This window comes from Crocuta crocuta, unplaced genomic scaffold, assembly GCF_008692635.1.
Source record: "Crocuta crocuta isolate KB4526 unplaced genomic scaffold, BGI_CrCroc_1.0 scaffold56, whole genome shotgun sequence".
NCBI lineage: Eukaryota > Metazoa > Chordata > Mammalia > Carnivora > Hyaenidae > Crocuta > Crocuta crocuta.
In genome coordinates, this window is record NW_027531334.1 from 2,628,478 (window position 1) to 2,645,430 (window position 16,953).

Below are 16,953 nucleotides of genomic sequence, written 5' to 3' on the forward strand. Positions count from 1 at the left end.
ATACTTACAAATTACCTGGTCGAGGATATACATGTAGAATTTTGACTAAAGAAAGCCTATTAGGTTATTGGTTGATCTAATTATTTATGAAACGTCTTGTTATAATGCTCAATGTGTAAAGGGGGCCAAGTTATTTAAAAAGATAGGTATAATTTGTTTCTTTTAAAACTGTCTTTCTATAGGCTCTGTTCGAATCTATGATTTTGCTGGCAAAACCCTTTTGACTCAGATGAGATTTAAACAAGGAGGTACCGCCATCAGTTGGGTACCTCAACTGGTGAGTTTATTGTGATGAACTTCTACTAAAATCTATTCATAAATATGGCATATCAGTGCTACTTCTTGGAAATGTATTTTATACCCTGGATTCTGGAGAAAAATAAAAATTTTAACTTAGTTTTTTCACTTAGAATGTGATAGAGATCATATCATGACCTTGCTTTTGTGGTTTGGTCCTGTTTTAATAAAAATCTATTTTTATGCCACCTGCAGGTTAGTAATCATTCCATGTTACAAAAATTATTCCCTAACAGAACTTTGGTTATCCATCCTCTATCAGACTCTGATTTCATTCATTCTAGTTATATTCCCCGTGTGCCTGCAGTGTGCTGGGGCTTGTTCTAGCTTCTGGGAAGACAGCAGGGTAAAGACGAAAGTCCTTGCCCTCAGACACCTTACACTTTAGTGGACGAGAGGAGGCAGAGATGGGCAATAAAGAAAAATAAGTAACATATGTGATAATGATAAGAGCTATGAATAAAATTAAGCAGAAGTTGGGAGTTGTTCTTTTTCCATTGCTATGTAATAAACTACCACAAAATGTAGTGGCATAAAACAGTAATCATTTTATTTTGCTCACATACTCCCTGAATTGGGTAAATCACTGTGTCTGGGGGCTGGAATCATGTAAAGTCTTCTTTATCACAAGTCTGGCATCTGGGCTGAAGCCTGGGCTAAGCTGGGAGGTCAGTCAACAGGAGTGCCTACTTAGTAACCTCTCCTTGTGGCTTGGGCTTCATCACAGCAGGGTGGCCTCGGGGCAGCCACATACTTCTTACATAGCAGCTAATGGCTCGGAAAGCTAGTGTTCCAACAGACAGGCAGAAGCTGCTGACCTTTTATGAGCAGCCTTGGGAGTCCCATAATGTCACTTGTACTACATTCACTTGAGTGAGGCCGTCACAAGCCCCACCCAGATTCAAGGAGGGGATCTCTTCACAGGAAGCCTGTCAAAGAATTTGATGCCCTGTTTTTAAAATATGGGGGTATTTGGGGAATGTTTTATCCTTACTGCTTTGGGTTGAAATCAAAGAGAAAATGTTTCAGGACCAAAATAAATGTGGAAATGGCTAGAATGGAGGAGATTTTCATGATAGAATCAAGACCAGAAAGAGAACTCTGGCCAGGGAATAGATGACGAGGTTTAGAACAAGTAGAAACCATGGAGTATCTGTCTTCCCCACCCTGGCTCACTCTTTATTCCATTTCATTTACACTCTTACCTGAAGCATTTAAAATATAGCCATAGAATTAAATAATGTATTAAGATGGTCATTTGATGTCCATAGAATGTTTCCTTTTTTTAGCCTCATATCCAAGTAATGATCATTGGATGTCCTGCTGGAATTGAAATGCCTTTTCTCTACACCTTCTTGCTTCTCTAGAAAACTCTATATCTTTCTTTATGATTCAGCTCAGGTCAAACATCAACTCCTCTGCATAGCCCTCTGTGACCCTGTTTTCTAGTAGAGCTAGGTACTCCTTCCTCTGTTATTTATTTTTTTAAGGCACTGCGTATATAATATGGCACTTATCACAACATCACAATGTACTAAGATAAATCGCTTTATTGGATCTTTCCCTCTAGACGATTCTTCATGGTGACGACCACATTTTCTTCTTCTTTGAACCTCCAGAGCCTCTATACTACATTTAGACACACAGTGAATGTTTACTGAATGAACAACATTCAAGGAATTGGATGGAGTATAGTTTTCTTATTACCAAGATTCTCATAACTGCCTGGCCTCAAGGATGATCACTCTGCTCTGAAGAACAGAAGGGCTCTTGCCTTTCTCCTGAATGCCTTCCAAGATAGCAGATTTAGTATATTCACACATTGCTAGATTTCTGTCCCCAGCCCAGACTTCTTTGAACTGCAGACTATGTGTCATCCTCCTTTTGAGTTCCAGGAGACCTCAGTCCCAACGTGTCTAAGACTAGATTCATGATACCCTGTTGATCTCCCACCAGCTCCCCTCCAAAACAGTGATAGCAACAACAAACCACACAGACACACACACACACTCACGGCTTCCTCCTAGTGTTTCCTAACTCAGTAAATTTCTCAGTAATCCCTCTGTCTTCCTCCCCCATATTCAGTTGTCACCAAATAGGACCATTCTAATTCTCTCTAAACTATGCCATATCCCTCCTTTCTGCAACACCCCTTCACACCAAGTGACCGTAATCACTCTTCTGTGGTAAGGTAGCTATCTCTTCAAATGTCTCCCCAAAGGTCTTCCTGCATCCTATCTAGGCCATGTCAGTTCTGTTTTGCTCAATGCATTTAGGATGGCTTTTCTGAAATATTCTGAAATATCAAATTTGATCATGTCACCTCCCCTACCCACACATACCCAAGCCCCAACTAAAAACCTTTTAATGGCTTCCCACTGTTCTTGGGATGAAGACTATCCTTAATGTGACCTATAAGTCACTTTGTGACCTGGTGCTTGCTTATCCTCCTCTCTAGCCTCTTGTGGAAGCACTGTTCCCTCACTCAGTCTGCTGTAGTCACACTTTTTCCTGAGTTACATTCTTTCCTGCCATGTGACATTTCCACAAGCTATGTCTTCTCCCAGGAGCGTTTCTCCCACCTCCCTAGACTTAGTTAATTTCTGGGCGTCTTTCCGATCTCAGCTCCACCATCTCTTCTTTAAGGAAGTCCGCAGTCTAGGTCAGCTTTCTTTGTTATATGTTCTCAGAGACCGTTTCTTTCCTTTAGCACTTATTTCTGTTCATAATTTAACATTCATCGGTGTGATTGATTAATGTCTGTCCTCCCACTAGATCATAAATTCTGTGAAATCAGCGACAAACTGTTTATGCTCACCCTTGGGTTGCTGGTGATAGGTGCCTGGCATGTGATCGACAGATATGCCACCAACGTTTGCTCGAGTGCTTGAATTGTTATTGCTTACCTGTCTCACGATCAGCAATGATAAGGAACTGTTCTAGGATGGATGGAGGTTACCAGAAAGTGATATAAGGAAGAACCAGTGAGCCATCAGTGTTAAACTGCTTGGCTGAATAAAATACAAAGTTATTTATTATGTAGCACACCTTTATGAATCAACTAATTTCATATTTGTTGCATTTAATTTTTATCCAAGGTAAGCTACACTGGAGCACAAATTATTGTAGGATTCGAAGATGGAGTTGTTCGAATTCTTGAACTTTATGATCCAAAAGGGCTCACAGTTTTTGCAGGACGGAAGAAAATTTCAGATGCAGATATTCATTTGAAACGGGTTTTCAAGCCCCATACTGCTCATGTCACTGCTTTAGCTTATGAACGTGATGGAGAAATTCTAGCAACAGGGGTAAGTGGTAGATTTCCTTTTGTTTCCTACTGAGCTTTCATGGTTTAACTTGTCTTTAAATTAGCCTTCCTACTTGATAAAACTTATTTGCTGAGGTACACTTGTTTTTTTCCTGATGTGCACGTCTGAGAAAAACCCAGAGTTTGCTTTCTTTGTGTTCATATTCTTTCAGTGTAGTCAGTGCATGGCATTTCAAATATTTCTTACAAATTAAGTTCTAATGCTTATTTTAAATTAATGGAAAATTTCAATGAGGAATTATGATCAGTGTTTTCTGCATAATCAATATTTTGTCATATAAGTATGTTCTTATATAAATTGCCATAAGTGAAGAGAATGTGTAAAATTTTCATGCATTAATTGGGGAGCATGTGCTTTGTGGAACTTTTTTGAGTTAATCTATGTACAGGTGTGGTGATGATTTTTTTCAGTAAGATATTGTAACGCTGGCTTGTCAAATGTTCTTGTGAGGGAAATGAAGCAAATACATGAAATAAGAAAATTTCCAGAATAACCTGGGATATATGATTAGTATAGGCATAAATATACATTGGGTATACTGTAACTATTAACTGCTACTCTATACTCTGTGGAATAGATTTCAAAAAGAATACATATTTGATGGGTATTTCTCTTTCTCTTAGAGTAAAGATCAAACTGTCTTCTTCTTTGAGGTAGAAAAGGATTATAAGCCAATTGGTTATATTACTACCCCTGGACCTGTTTGCCAGTTAGTATGGTCTTCAGTTTCCCATGTGAGTAATTATTATTTGTCTTCATGCTTAAATCTAAATTCCTGCATAATGAAGTTATCTGGAAGATAGAGAATAGCAGGTGGAATGATTAGTCCCACTCCTAGGTCCTGCAGTGAGGGGCCACTATAGCTTGGCTAGTAGAGTATCACTGAGGAGCCCCGTGTCCTACTCACTCACTATCTCTTCTCTCTTCCATGCTCTAATTAGTTGGTCATGATCCCCTCTCAGAACATTGGGTTATATCAGGCTTTGCTTTAGTAACAATGGTGACTTTATTGAGCTATACATGTTGTAATGTGTTGACTTAGATATATCAGTCCTTTTGACATTCAGAAGTTTAGTTCTAAGGTCTGGATGTACTTGCCCTCATCTTTATCTCTTTGCTTCTCTTCTAACCCCCTTTCCACCTCCATTTTCTCTTCTACTCTTCCATTGACTCTTTCCTGACATCAGCTGGTGATTAGGTATTGACTACTCAGCATATTTAATGCCTCCAATTTCCCTAAGTTGAAGCATAGGATAACTCAGTCATCTGAATATTGATTGAATGTCTAAACCAGGTGCTGTACTGGGTTCTAGGATAATAATAGTGATGAGATTAATGGAAGTGTTGTCAGGATTATTTAAGTGACATGTGTAACCTACTTTAAACTCTTCTAAAGAAAAGGGCTATAACAATATAGTAGTATCTAGAAAAAACTTTTTTCAAATTAACATACTCATTGTTTTCATCTTTGCTAGTCACTGATGTATTCAATAAGCAGTATATAAAAATCTCTTCTGAAAGAGAAAAAAATACACCTATTTAAGTAACTATCACAGAACAATACAAGGCTTCACAGGGAATTGGTGACTAAAATATCAGTGGTATAGACGATATGTGCTGTGAGTATAAGCAGGGAAATATCAAGAAGGGGATAAGTTAACATAAGTTGTTATTTTGTACTATTTTACCTTCATCTTGAGGAATTGGTAGGATGTGGGTAGTTGGAAAGAAGGTGAGTACAGATGGTTTAGGTGAAGGAAATGAAAGCTGCAAAGGGAGCTCTGTGCTAAAGCATGAACACAGTATGTGATATGTACATGCTTTAATCATTTCCCTAGATTCAAAGCCAAAAGTCCAAAAAAGTTAGGAATGATGGGTGGGAAGGGGGTGGGTATGACTACAGAGGGACCTCTTGAGGAAGATCTTTATGATGATGGTATATTTTTGAATCTTGATTGTGGTGAATGGTTACATGAATGTACACATGATAAAATGACATAGAACTATATATTAATGTCAATTTCCTGGTTTCCATATTGTTGCATAAGAGGTAACCAATGGGAAAAACTGGTACATGATTGAAAGGTGATGAGTGAAAGGTACATGATTCCTCCCTGTACTATCTTTGCAACCTCTTGTGGATCAATAATTATTTCAAAATAAGAAGCTAAAAATTTTTTTTAAATAGGCATGAGACGAAATCCCCCAACATAATTCAGAAGTTATTTCAGGCAGTGCTGCCAATTAGTGCCTGTATTTCCAATATTATCTGGGAATTACTAATGTCAAAGTAAATTACCCTCATTTCACAGTATACACATATATCAAACCATCACACAGTACCTTAAACAATGTTATACTTCAATAGAGATGAGGGGAAAAGGTAAATTACCATATGTAGCTGAGGTACTGCATACTATAGTTGTCTAAAAAGCCATAGGTGTTAGCTTCCATTAGCTCTCAATGGTCGGACCTTTCTTCCTGAATGCATTAAACTTCTGCCCATTATTTATAATTTGTGTTTCCAATAAGGAGACATGTGCATACAGAGTCATTCTGCCTGCCATAGTCACTACCATGATCACTCTGGGCAGCTGAGAGGCAGATGAGTCTATTGGGCAGCTGTGTTCTAGAGAACATGTGACCAGGGCTTGAAGACTATGTAGACAAGAGCTATGTAGGAGGTAGAACCAACAGAATTTGGTGATCTTTTGAATTTCTGGGGGTAATTTTGAAGTGTCTAAATGAAACTCATTAGTTTCTCTAAGACATGTTCTTTTGCCTGCATTATTCTGGGGCCACTGTCCTCCCCGTGGCTGAAACCAGAAAATCTTGAGAGCCTTTCCAATCTCTTCCTTACATCTAACCACCCTGTCCTTCAGGGGTTCACTAAGCTTCTCTGATTATGCATCCTAAACATCCCTGCCTCCTCTTTGATATCCTAGATGTGAACATCATACTTTACATAAAAGTAAACAGCATCAAATAAATGAAAGTGAAGTGAAAAGTAATGGACCATTTGGAGCAAATGAACAAACCCTGTTCCCATGAAGTTTAGAGTTGTGTAAATGCTTTAAGGCAAAGGCCCAGCAGAATGTCAGGCTCACTTTCCTGCATTTCCCGTTTCTCTGGGATCATGTCCTCTCAAGTCCTGATTTGTTTGTGTAGCTTTGAACATCAGACTTTGTCTCTTCATCTCTAAGAGAATGCCTGCAGCTCTAGGCCACTGCCTCTTGTTTGGCTTCTAGGTCTCATGCAAACTGTTGGCAATTTGTCCTGAGGAGGAAAAGTTGCAGAGGAATCCCTCACCTTCCCGCTATCCAACGTCAATTCTTGTTACCTCTGCATCCAGCTGCCCTCTTCCCTTTTTTATAGTAGAGGTGGCCTCTTCCTTCCCACATAGGGCCAATTCTGCCTCCTGTCCTTTGGATTGTACTCTCTCCCACCTTTTTCAGGATTTCATACTATTTTCTCTTTTCTGTCATATAAATTTAGCCTCACCTGTTTCACTGGATCATTCCCGTCAGCATTTAAATATAGCCAAGTATCTTCATGGGAAAAAAAATTCCTTGACCTTCTGTTCTCTAGCTGCTGCCTCCTCTTTCTTTTCCTGACTTTTCTAAGAAGATTGATTATTCCTATTGACTCTTGCTAATGTCTACTCTCCTCATTCTACCAGATCAGCTGCTGTGAAGACACCACTGACATCCATTTAACATTTTCTGTTCTTATCTTTCTTGGCCTCTTAGCCTCATTTGAACCTGTTGACCCTGACGTTCTTTTTGAAACGCCACTTCCCTTTGGCTTTTGTGACATTATGCTCTCCTAGTTCCCTCTTCTACATCTTATCATTCCTTTTCAATCTCTCACCCAGTTCCTGAGTGAGATTTTTAAGGAATTTTTAAATTCCTTAAAAGCCCAAATGTGCCACAGGATATTTGCACATGGTGTATCCTTTGTATAGCATACCCTCCAACCTTCCCATACTTTGTAATTGTCTTCTCCTTCACCTTGAAGCTTAGATACCACCTTCTTGGGAAGCCTTGCACAGCCTCCTTTGCTCTGGTGGCACTTCTGCAATACTTATTGCAGTTATAATTTACATTTATTTATAGGCTTTGTTAAATGACAGGCTCACTTGTTGGGGGTAAGCTCCATAGTGCCAGACACTGTATTTTTATTTTTCTTACAATTTTACCCCTAGCACACTACAAAATGCCAGATACATAGTCTATACATAACAAATAATTATAGAATGACGCAATGAATAAACATTTTGAATAATGTGTCTATGGAATATCAAGATGTGCCTCTGCCTTCCCCCCCTTCTGTCCTTCCCTCACTCACACTGTCTCCCTCTCTCTCAACAATTAATAGGCATTAAAAAAAAAAGATGAAGATTTCCCATACATGGTTAAATATGTGACTTTGGAACTCAAGAGAGTGGTCTGGCCTAGAGAGATAGATTAACTTGGAATTTAATTGTGCATGAATGGTAATGAAGCTTCCGGTTGGCGATATGATCTCCCAGGGAATGTTTATGGAGTGAGAGGAGAAGAGGGAAGAGGACAAAAGCCTTGGGAATGTCCGCAATTAATGAACTTGGGCCGATAGGGGATGATCCATCAAAGGAGGCTGAGACTGTATGGTCCATCCACACACTACAGATTTCACTTGATACTCCTAATTTCAATATTATGCAATTTGGGCAAACATATTTTGCAACTGCATTTTTGGCTCAGAAAATATGTTATGGCATCTATAAGGGAAACAAATCTAAATCTAATTTTAACAGTTATTAATAGTAGTATAATAGATATTAAGGATTGTATACAGTGATTAATAAAATGATTTGTTACTGCAGTGAGGAATTAAGTATCTTTCAAAACTGTACAGCATATATAGCAATGATATATTTCCTCGTTTATAATCTTTTTGAACTATGCTTTTTTTTTAATTTAAAAAAATTTAAAAATTTATTTCTGAGAGAGAGGGAGAGAGAGAGAACAGGGGAGGGTCAGAGAAAGAGGGAGTTACAGGATCTGAAGCAGGCTCCAGGCTCTGAGCTAGCTGTCAGTACAGAGCCGACACGGGACTCGAACCCACGAACCGTGAGATCATGACCTGAGCCAAAGTCGGACGCTCAACCGACTGAGCCACCCAGGTGCCCCTGAACTATGCTTGTAGAGTTTGCCTAAACGTAAATGATCTATTTAATCTTTCTTTTTTAGCCTGAAAGCACTTTACTGATTTTCTGTGAGAATGGGTATATTCTTGAAACTCCATTTCCAACAATAAAGGAGGAAGAGGAAGATCGTGATGTAGTTTCCTATGAAATCAAAGACATGCGCATAAAATGTTTTCATTTCTCAAGTGTCAAATCTAAGATTCTGGTATGTAATATTCTTGAAGCATTATCTTCTAATACGTTTGGTCTTAGAATACAAAATATCCTTGAAAAGTACTGGTGAAGTGCAAAGAAGCACACTAACCCAGACTTTAGAGGGCCTGTAAGCCAGTAGGAAAGAGCTGACTGTGTTAGAAGGCAAAGCGAACAGACGTCAAAATCACAGTGCGGAGAAAACAATTTTAGGGGTGTGCAGTGAAACAAATATATGATTTTAATGGAAGGGTAAGAGGAGATCAAAGATGACTAGAGGCAGGTGACATTTAGCCACTTAGAAAATACGAAGAATTTTGAGAGGATGAAAAGGGAGAGGAAGGCAGTAAGAACTGGAATAACATCCCGAGGGAAGGCAGAGTTACAAGAATTTCTGGTGCGTTCAGAAAATGAAGAATGGGATTGCAACAGAGAGATGCAACATGTGGGAGGGATGTGGCAGGAGTCTGTGACCTGCACATGAGCTCTTTAAATACCAGCCAAGATGTTTCAGTGCAATTCTAGACCATTGAGATCCATTGTGAGCGTGGTTTTTTCCCCCCCTCTTCTCTGAAGAAATTGGTATTTGAGTATAGTTGACCTATGTTGCATTAGTTTCAGGCGTACAACATAGTGATTTAGCAAATCTATACATTATGTATGCTCTGCTCACCACAAGTGTGGCTACCATCTGTCACCATCGGTATTGCAACACCATTGACTATATTCCCTGTGCTGTACATTTCGTCCCCATGACTTATTTATTCCATAACTGGAAGCCTCCCACTCTCCTTCACCCATTTTGCCCCTTCTCATCTGGCAACTATTAGTTTGTTCTCTGTATTTATAGGTCCAATTCTGCTTTTTGTTTGTTCTATTTTTTAGATTTCACGTATAAGTGAAATAATACGGTAATTGTCCTTCTCTGATGTATTTCACTTAGCATTACACTGTCTAGGTCCATCCATGCTGTCCAAATGGCAAGACCTACTCCTTTTAAATGGCTGAGTGATATTCCATTATATGTCTATACCACCTTCTCTTTATCCATTCCTCTATTAATGGACGTTTGGGTTGATTCCATATCATGGCTGTTGTAAATAATGCTGCAATAAAACTAGGGGGCTTATACAATTTTGAATTAGTGTTTTTGTTTTCTTTGGGTAAATACCCAGGAGGAACAACTAGATGATATGATATTTTCATTTTTAATTTTTTAAGGAAGCTGTGTCTCATTTTTTGCAGTGGTTGCACCAACTTACATTCCCACCAACAGTGCATGAAGATTCCTCTCTCTTCATATCCTTGCCAACACTTATTATTTTCTGACTTCTTTATTCTAGCCATTTTGACAGCTGTAAAGTGACCTCTCATTCTGGTTTGTAATTTTTTAAATATTTATTTATTTTTGAGAGAGAGTGAGCGAGAGTGAGCCCACACACGTGACAGAGAGTGAGCAAAGGTGAGAGAGAGAAAGAGACAGACACGAGCAGGGAGGGGGGGAGAGAGGAGATATGAAATCTGAAGCAGTCTCCAGGCTCCAAGCTGTCAGCACAGAGCCCAATGTGGGGCTCAAACCCACAAACCATGAGATCATGACCTGAGCCAAAGTCGAACATATAACCAACTGAGCCACCCAGGTGCCCTTCGTTGTGGTTTTGATTTGCATCTCACTGATGATGAGTGATGTTGGGCATCATTTGTGTGTCTGTTGGCCCTCTAGATGTTGTCTTTGGAAAAATGTCTATTCAGGTCCTCTGCCCAATTTTTAATTGGATTGTTTGAGTTTTTTCTTGGTGTTGGAGTGTATAAATTTCTTATATATTTTGGTTGTTAACCCCTTACCAGATGTATCATTTGCAGATATTGTCTCCCATTCACTAGGTTGCCTTTTTGTTTTATTGATGGTTTCCTTTGCTATGCAAAGGCTTTTTATTTTGATGTAGTCCCAAAGTTTATTTTTGCTTTTACTTCAACTTTCTAGATACGCTTGACTTCCCTTGACATATCTAGAAAAATGTTGCTGTAGCCAGTGTCAGAGACATTATTGCCTCTGTTTTCTTCTAGGATGTTTATGGTATTAGGTTTCATAATTAAGTCTCTAATCCATTTTTAATTTGTTTTTGTATATGGTATAAGAAAGTGGCCCAGTTTCATTTTTTTGTATGCAGCTGTCCAGCTTTTCCAGAACCATTTGTTGAAGAGACTGTCCTTTCCCCACTATATATGCTTGGCTCTTTGCCACAAACCATGATGAGCATATAACTAGATGAGCATATAACTGTGGGCTTATTTCTGGGCTCTCTGTTCTGTTACATTGATCTATATGTCTATTTTTGTTCCAATAATATTCTGTTTTGATTACCACAGTTGTAATATAACATGAAATCTGGGATTGTGATACTTTCAACTTCGTTCATCTTTCTCAAGATTGCTTTGTCTACCTGGGGTCTTCTCTGGTTCTATACAAAACTTAATATTATTTATTCTAGTTCCATGAAAATTACCATTGGCATTTTGATAGGGGTTGTGTTGAATCTGTAGATTGCTCTGGGTATAATGGAAATTTTAACAATATTAATTCTTTCAATCTGAGCATGGAATACCTTTCCATTTGTTTGTATTGTATCTCATTTTTTAAAATCAATGTTTTATAGTCAGAATACAGGTCTTTTACCTCCTTCATGAAGTTGTGTTCCTAGGTATTTTATTTGGTGCAATTATAAATAAAATTGTTTTCTTAATTTCTCTTTCTGCTATTTTATTCTTACGTACACAACGAATTTCTGGCTATTAATTTTGTATCCTGAAACTTGACTCAATTTATTATTTCTAATAGTTTTTTCATGAAGTCTTTAGGGTTTTCTCTGTATAGTATCATGTCATCTGCAAATACTGACAATTTAACTTCTTCCTTATCAGTGTGGACCTCTTTAATTTATTGTCTGAGGTGACTAGAACTTTCAGTACTATGTTGAATAAAAATGGCAACAGTGAACATCCTCATCTTGTTTCTGATCTTAGAGGTAAAACTCTGTTTCACCATTGGGTATGATGTTACCATGGGTTTCTCATATATAGCCTTTATTGTATTGAGGTATATTGTCTCTAAACCTACATTGTTGGAGAGTTCTTATCATGAACAGATGTTGAATTTCGTCAAATGCTTTTTCTGCATCTATTGAAATGATTATATGATTTTTATCTTTTGTTAACGTATATCATGTTGATTGATTTGTAAATATTGAACCATCCTTGCATCTTGAGGATAACTCCTACTTGATTGTGGTGAACGATCCCTTTAATGTATTGTTGAATGTGTTTTGCTAATATCTTGTTGAGGCTTTTTACATCTATGTTCATCAGGGGTATTGCCCTATAGTTTTCTTCTTCTTCTTTTACTTTTTTTTTTAATGTTTGTTTTATTTTTGAGAGAGAGGGAGCGAGCATGAATGGGAGCAGAGAGAAAGGGAGACAGAATCTGAAGCAGGTTTCAAGCTCTGAGCTGTCAGCATAGAGCCCAATGTTGGGCTTGAACTCCTGAACCACGAGATCATGACCTGAGCCAAAGTCGGACACAACAGACTGAGGCAGGCTCCCCCCTGTTTTTTTAATAGTTTATTGTCAAGTTGGTTTCCATATAACACCCAGTGCTCATCCCAACAAGTGCCCTCCCCCATGCCATTCACCCCCCTTCCCCTATCCCTCACCCCCATTAGCCCTCAGTTTGTTCTCAGCATTCAAGAATCTCTCATGGTTTGCCTCCCTCCCTCTCCCCAACTATTTTTCCCCTTCTTCTCTTGCATGGTCCTCTGTTAGCTTCCTCCGAATCCACCTATATGTGCAAGCATATGGTATCTGTCCTTCTCTGCCTGACTTATTTCACTCAGCATAACACCCTCTAGTTCCATCCATGTTGTTACAAATGGCCAGATTTCATTCTTTCTCATTGCCATGTAGTATTCCATTGTATAAATATACCACATCTTCTTGATCCACTCATCAGTTGATGGACACTTAGGTTCTTTCCATGTTTTGGCTATTGTTGAGAGTGCTTCTATGAACATTGGGGTACATGTGCCCCTATGCATCCACACTCCTGTATCCCTTGGGTAAATTCCTAGCAGTGCTACTACTGGGTCATGGGGGAGTTCTATTGTTAATTTTTTGAGGCACCTTAATACTGTTTCCAGAGGGGTTGCACCAGCTTACATTCCCACCAACAGTGTAGGAAGGTGCCTGTTTCTCCACATCCTCATCAGCACCTAGAGTCTCCTGATTTGTTCATTTTAGCCACTCTGACTGGCGTGAGGTGGTATCTCAGTGTGGTTTTGATTTGTATTTCCCTGATGAAGAGGGATGCTGAGCATCGTTTCATGTGTCTGTTGGCCATCTGGATGTCCTCTTTGGANCGCACCAGCATTCTTCTCAAAACTAGAATGAACTATCCTAAAATTTGTATGGAACCACAAAAGACCCTGAATAGCCAAAGTAATATTGAAGAAGAAAACCAAAATGGGAGGCATCACAATCCCAGATTTTAGCCTCTACTACAGAGCTGCCACTTCACCCCGTGCCGGTACCGCATCCGCAGGCATTGCTGCCGGTTCACTGGGCCGCCGCTGCCATGGATGGTGCCGGGCGCAGGGCAGTTCAGTTTTTCCTGGCGCCTCCTGGGACCAGGGCACCTAGTTCAAAGTCAGCACCCCAGCCAGAGCTAAAAAACACTGTCTTTCCAAGCCGAGGATTTTCTCTTCTCCAGGGACGGTTCTATGAGCAATCTCAGCTTTTCTTTCCTTTCCCCTGGACTCGCGGCAGCTCACCGCCGCTCGCCGGTTTATCACTCACCGCAGCTGCACGCAAGCCGGGTTCCCTCCCCTCCCTCCGTGTCTCTGGGTCCCGTCCCGCTTGTATCTTCCCCAGTTCGCACTCACGCACTTATGAGGTTTCCTTCCCAGTGCACTCTGTCTCTTTCTTCCCAAACTCTTGTGGCTCAGTGTCCTATGACTTCGGGCCTTGGCCTTCTCTGTTTGAGAGATGGGTGCAGGCGAAATGTACGCTGCTCCCTACTTTTCTGCCATCTTGCCTCCCTGCTATTAGTATTTTCGTATCTGCTAAAATAGAATGACTTTCCTCAGTGGCTATTTTGGTACTTAATTCATGGGTTGATGATGATAGACTCTGTGAAAAACTGTATTTAGCTTCTCTATTAGGAAAAAAACATGAGAAAATAATTTCTATAAAACTAGGATTGAAGCAGGTAATACAGAAATGATTCAAAAGGTTTAAGGATAAAATATACCCCCAAATTGATATTTTTAAATGACATCATTCGTTACATCAGAGCTGTGAGTTTTCCCTTCCACTTTCTTTGTCATCCCATTACTGTAAACGAATGATATACAGTTGTTTTTCTGTCTTCTTAATGTCTCTTGCAAAAGAGATTAATAGAAGTAGAAAAGAGGAAGAAACAAAAAGAGTTGAAGGAAAAGGAGAAGGAAGAAAGGAGGAAGAGGCTAGCAGCAGAGATGAAAGAAGATGGAGAGAAGGAATTCCAGGCAGAGGAGGAAGAGGAGGAAGAGGAAGAGGAGCCATTACCTGAAATCTTTGTTCCATCAACCCCCTGTCACATCCTCTGTGGATTTTACTCTGAGCCGGGGAAGTTCTGGGTTTCTTTGGTGAGTAACAATGTAACACATAATTTTGATTGAATCATTTCTGATCATGAATTTCCAGCACATTCTTACTTTCTGACTCTTATGGTGAGACCATTTATTAACTACTATTGAGTAAGGTGTGAATTTTGATGAATGAACGTGAGTTATATTTTTAATGTCATCTTAATATCTTTCATGTCTACTTATTATATCTGTTATCTATAATCATACATATTTCAGGAGGTCAGAGGGGAGAAGAATTAAAGGTAGAAGGAAGGGCAAAGGGCTAAAGGTCTTCCGGCTGGTTCTACTGTTGTTGTTTTTTTTAATTTGAAACTAATTGACTTTTTTGAAGATAATGGTCACATTATCCTGCAGTGTTTGGCTTGCATTTTGTTATCTGCAACTATGCTGTGTGGCCATGTGGGTGTCTGGGAAGATGACTATTTTTACATGGTCACATTGTCACCCTGAACAAAATTGGGACTTGACTAATATAGAAGAAGAGAAAAATAGATATCAGTGAGTCAAAGACCAAGGACTGTCAGAAAGTTGTGATAATTTCATTCTCTAATAATATTTTTTCTACTCCTATCATAAAATATTGATTGGCTGCAAAATAAGATTTCCTCCATTATAAATTTGTCACAAACTTCAGCTCCATTAACAAAAAAGCTAGTAATTGACATTATCTTATTACACTTTGCAGATATTGTGATTGTCACAAATTGAAGGTTTGTGGCCATCCTGTGTCGAGCAAGCTAATTGGCATCATTTTTCCAAAAACATTGGCTCACTTCATGTCTATGTGTCACATTTTGGTAATTCTTCCAATATTTCAAATTTTCTGATTATTATTATTTTGTTATGGTGATGTATGATCATTAATCTCTATTACCATTATCATTATTTTGGGGAGCCATGAATCACACCCACAGAAGACCGCAAACTTAATGATAGATAATGTTTGTGTTTTGACTGCTCCACTAACCAGTTGCTACTCCCTCATCTTTTTCCATCTCCTTCGCCCTTCCCTGAAATACAACAATATATAAATTAGGCCAGTTAATAACCCTACAATGGCTTCTAATTGTTCATGTGTTTCTCACTTTAAATCAGAAGCTAGAAATGATTAAGCTTAATGAGGAACACATGTCAAAAGTTAAGATAGGCCAAAAGCTAGGTCTCTTGTGTCAAATAGTAGGCCAAGATGTGAATGCAGAGGGAAAGGTGTGTTGTTGTTGTTGTTGTTTGAATAGGCTCCACGCCCAACATGGGGTTCCTACTCATTACCCTGAGATCAAGAGTCACATGCTCTATCTTCTAGCTAGCCAGATGCCCTCCAAAGGAGTTCTTGAAAGAAATTAAAAGTGCTATTCCAGTGAACGCACAAATACCGAGAAAGCCAAATAGCTTTATTGCTGATACAGAGAAATTTTCAGTGGCCTGGATGGAACATAAAACCAGCTACAACATTCCCTTAAGCCAAAGCCTAATGCAGAGCAAGGCCCTAAGTTTCTCCAATTCTGTGAAGGCTGAGGAGGTGAGGAGGTTTCAGAAGAAAAGTTTGAAGTTAGCAGAGGTTGGTTCACGAAGTTTAAGAAAAGAAGGAAAGAAAGTATCTCCATAATCTTCATAACACAGAAGTACAAGGTACAGCAGCAAGTGCTGATGGAGAAGCTGCAGCAAGTTTTCCAGAAGATCCAGCTCAGCTCAGTCATGAAGGTGGCTACGCTAAACAATAGATTTTCTTTAAAAAAATTTTTAATGTTTATTTATTTTTTAGAGAGAGACAGAGTGTGAATGGGGGAGGGGCAGAGAGAGAGGGAGACACAGAATCTGAAGCAGGTTCCAGGCTCTGAGCTGTCAGCACAGAGCCAGACGCCAGTCTCAAACTGATGAACCATGTGATCATGACCTGAGCCGAAGTCAGATGCTCACCCACTTAGGTGCCCCACAGTAGATTTTCAATGTAGACGAAACAACTTTCTACTGGATGATGTCATCTAGGACTTTCATAGAGGAAAAGTCAATTCCTGGCTTCAAAGAATAGGTTGACTCTTGTTAGGGGCTAATGCAGCTGGTGAGTTAAATTTGAAATCAGTGCTCATTTTCCATTCTGAATATCCTAGGGCCCTTAAGAATTGTGCTAAATCTCTACTGCCTGTGCTCTATAAATGGAACAATAAAGCTGGGAGACCTGTTCAGAAAAAAAAATATTCCTTTTAAAATATTATTGCTCATTGACAACATAGCCAGTTACCCATGATCCCTGATGGAGACCTATGAT

The 16,953-nt window shown here is 39.2% G+C and overlaps 1 protein-coding gene across 1 annotated transcript in view; it reads left to right on the forward strand.

Annotated features, from left to right (window-relative positions):
- The window catches only part of CFAP44 (cilia and flagella associated protein 44), a 123,079-nt gene that overhangs the window by 30,416 nt on the left and 75,710 nt on the right, over positions 1 to 16,953 (forward strand). Inside the window, exons 13-17 of the mRNA XM_077771886.1 lie at positions 183 to 277; positions 3,396 to 3,605; positions 4,250 to 4,360; positions 8,858 to 9,019; positions 14,448 to 14,684. Coding sequence (XP_077628012.1) covers positions 183 to 277; positions 3,396 to 3,605; positions 4,250 to 4,360; positions 8,858 to 9,019; positions 14,448 to 14,684 — 815 coding nt within the window. The remainder of the gene's footprint in view (positions 1 to 182; positions 278 to 3,395; positions 3,606 to 4,249; positions 4,361 to 8,857; positions 9,020 to 14,447; positions 14,685 to 16,953) is intronic.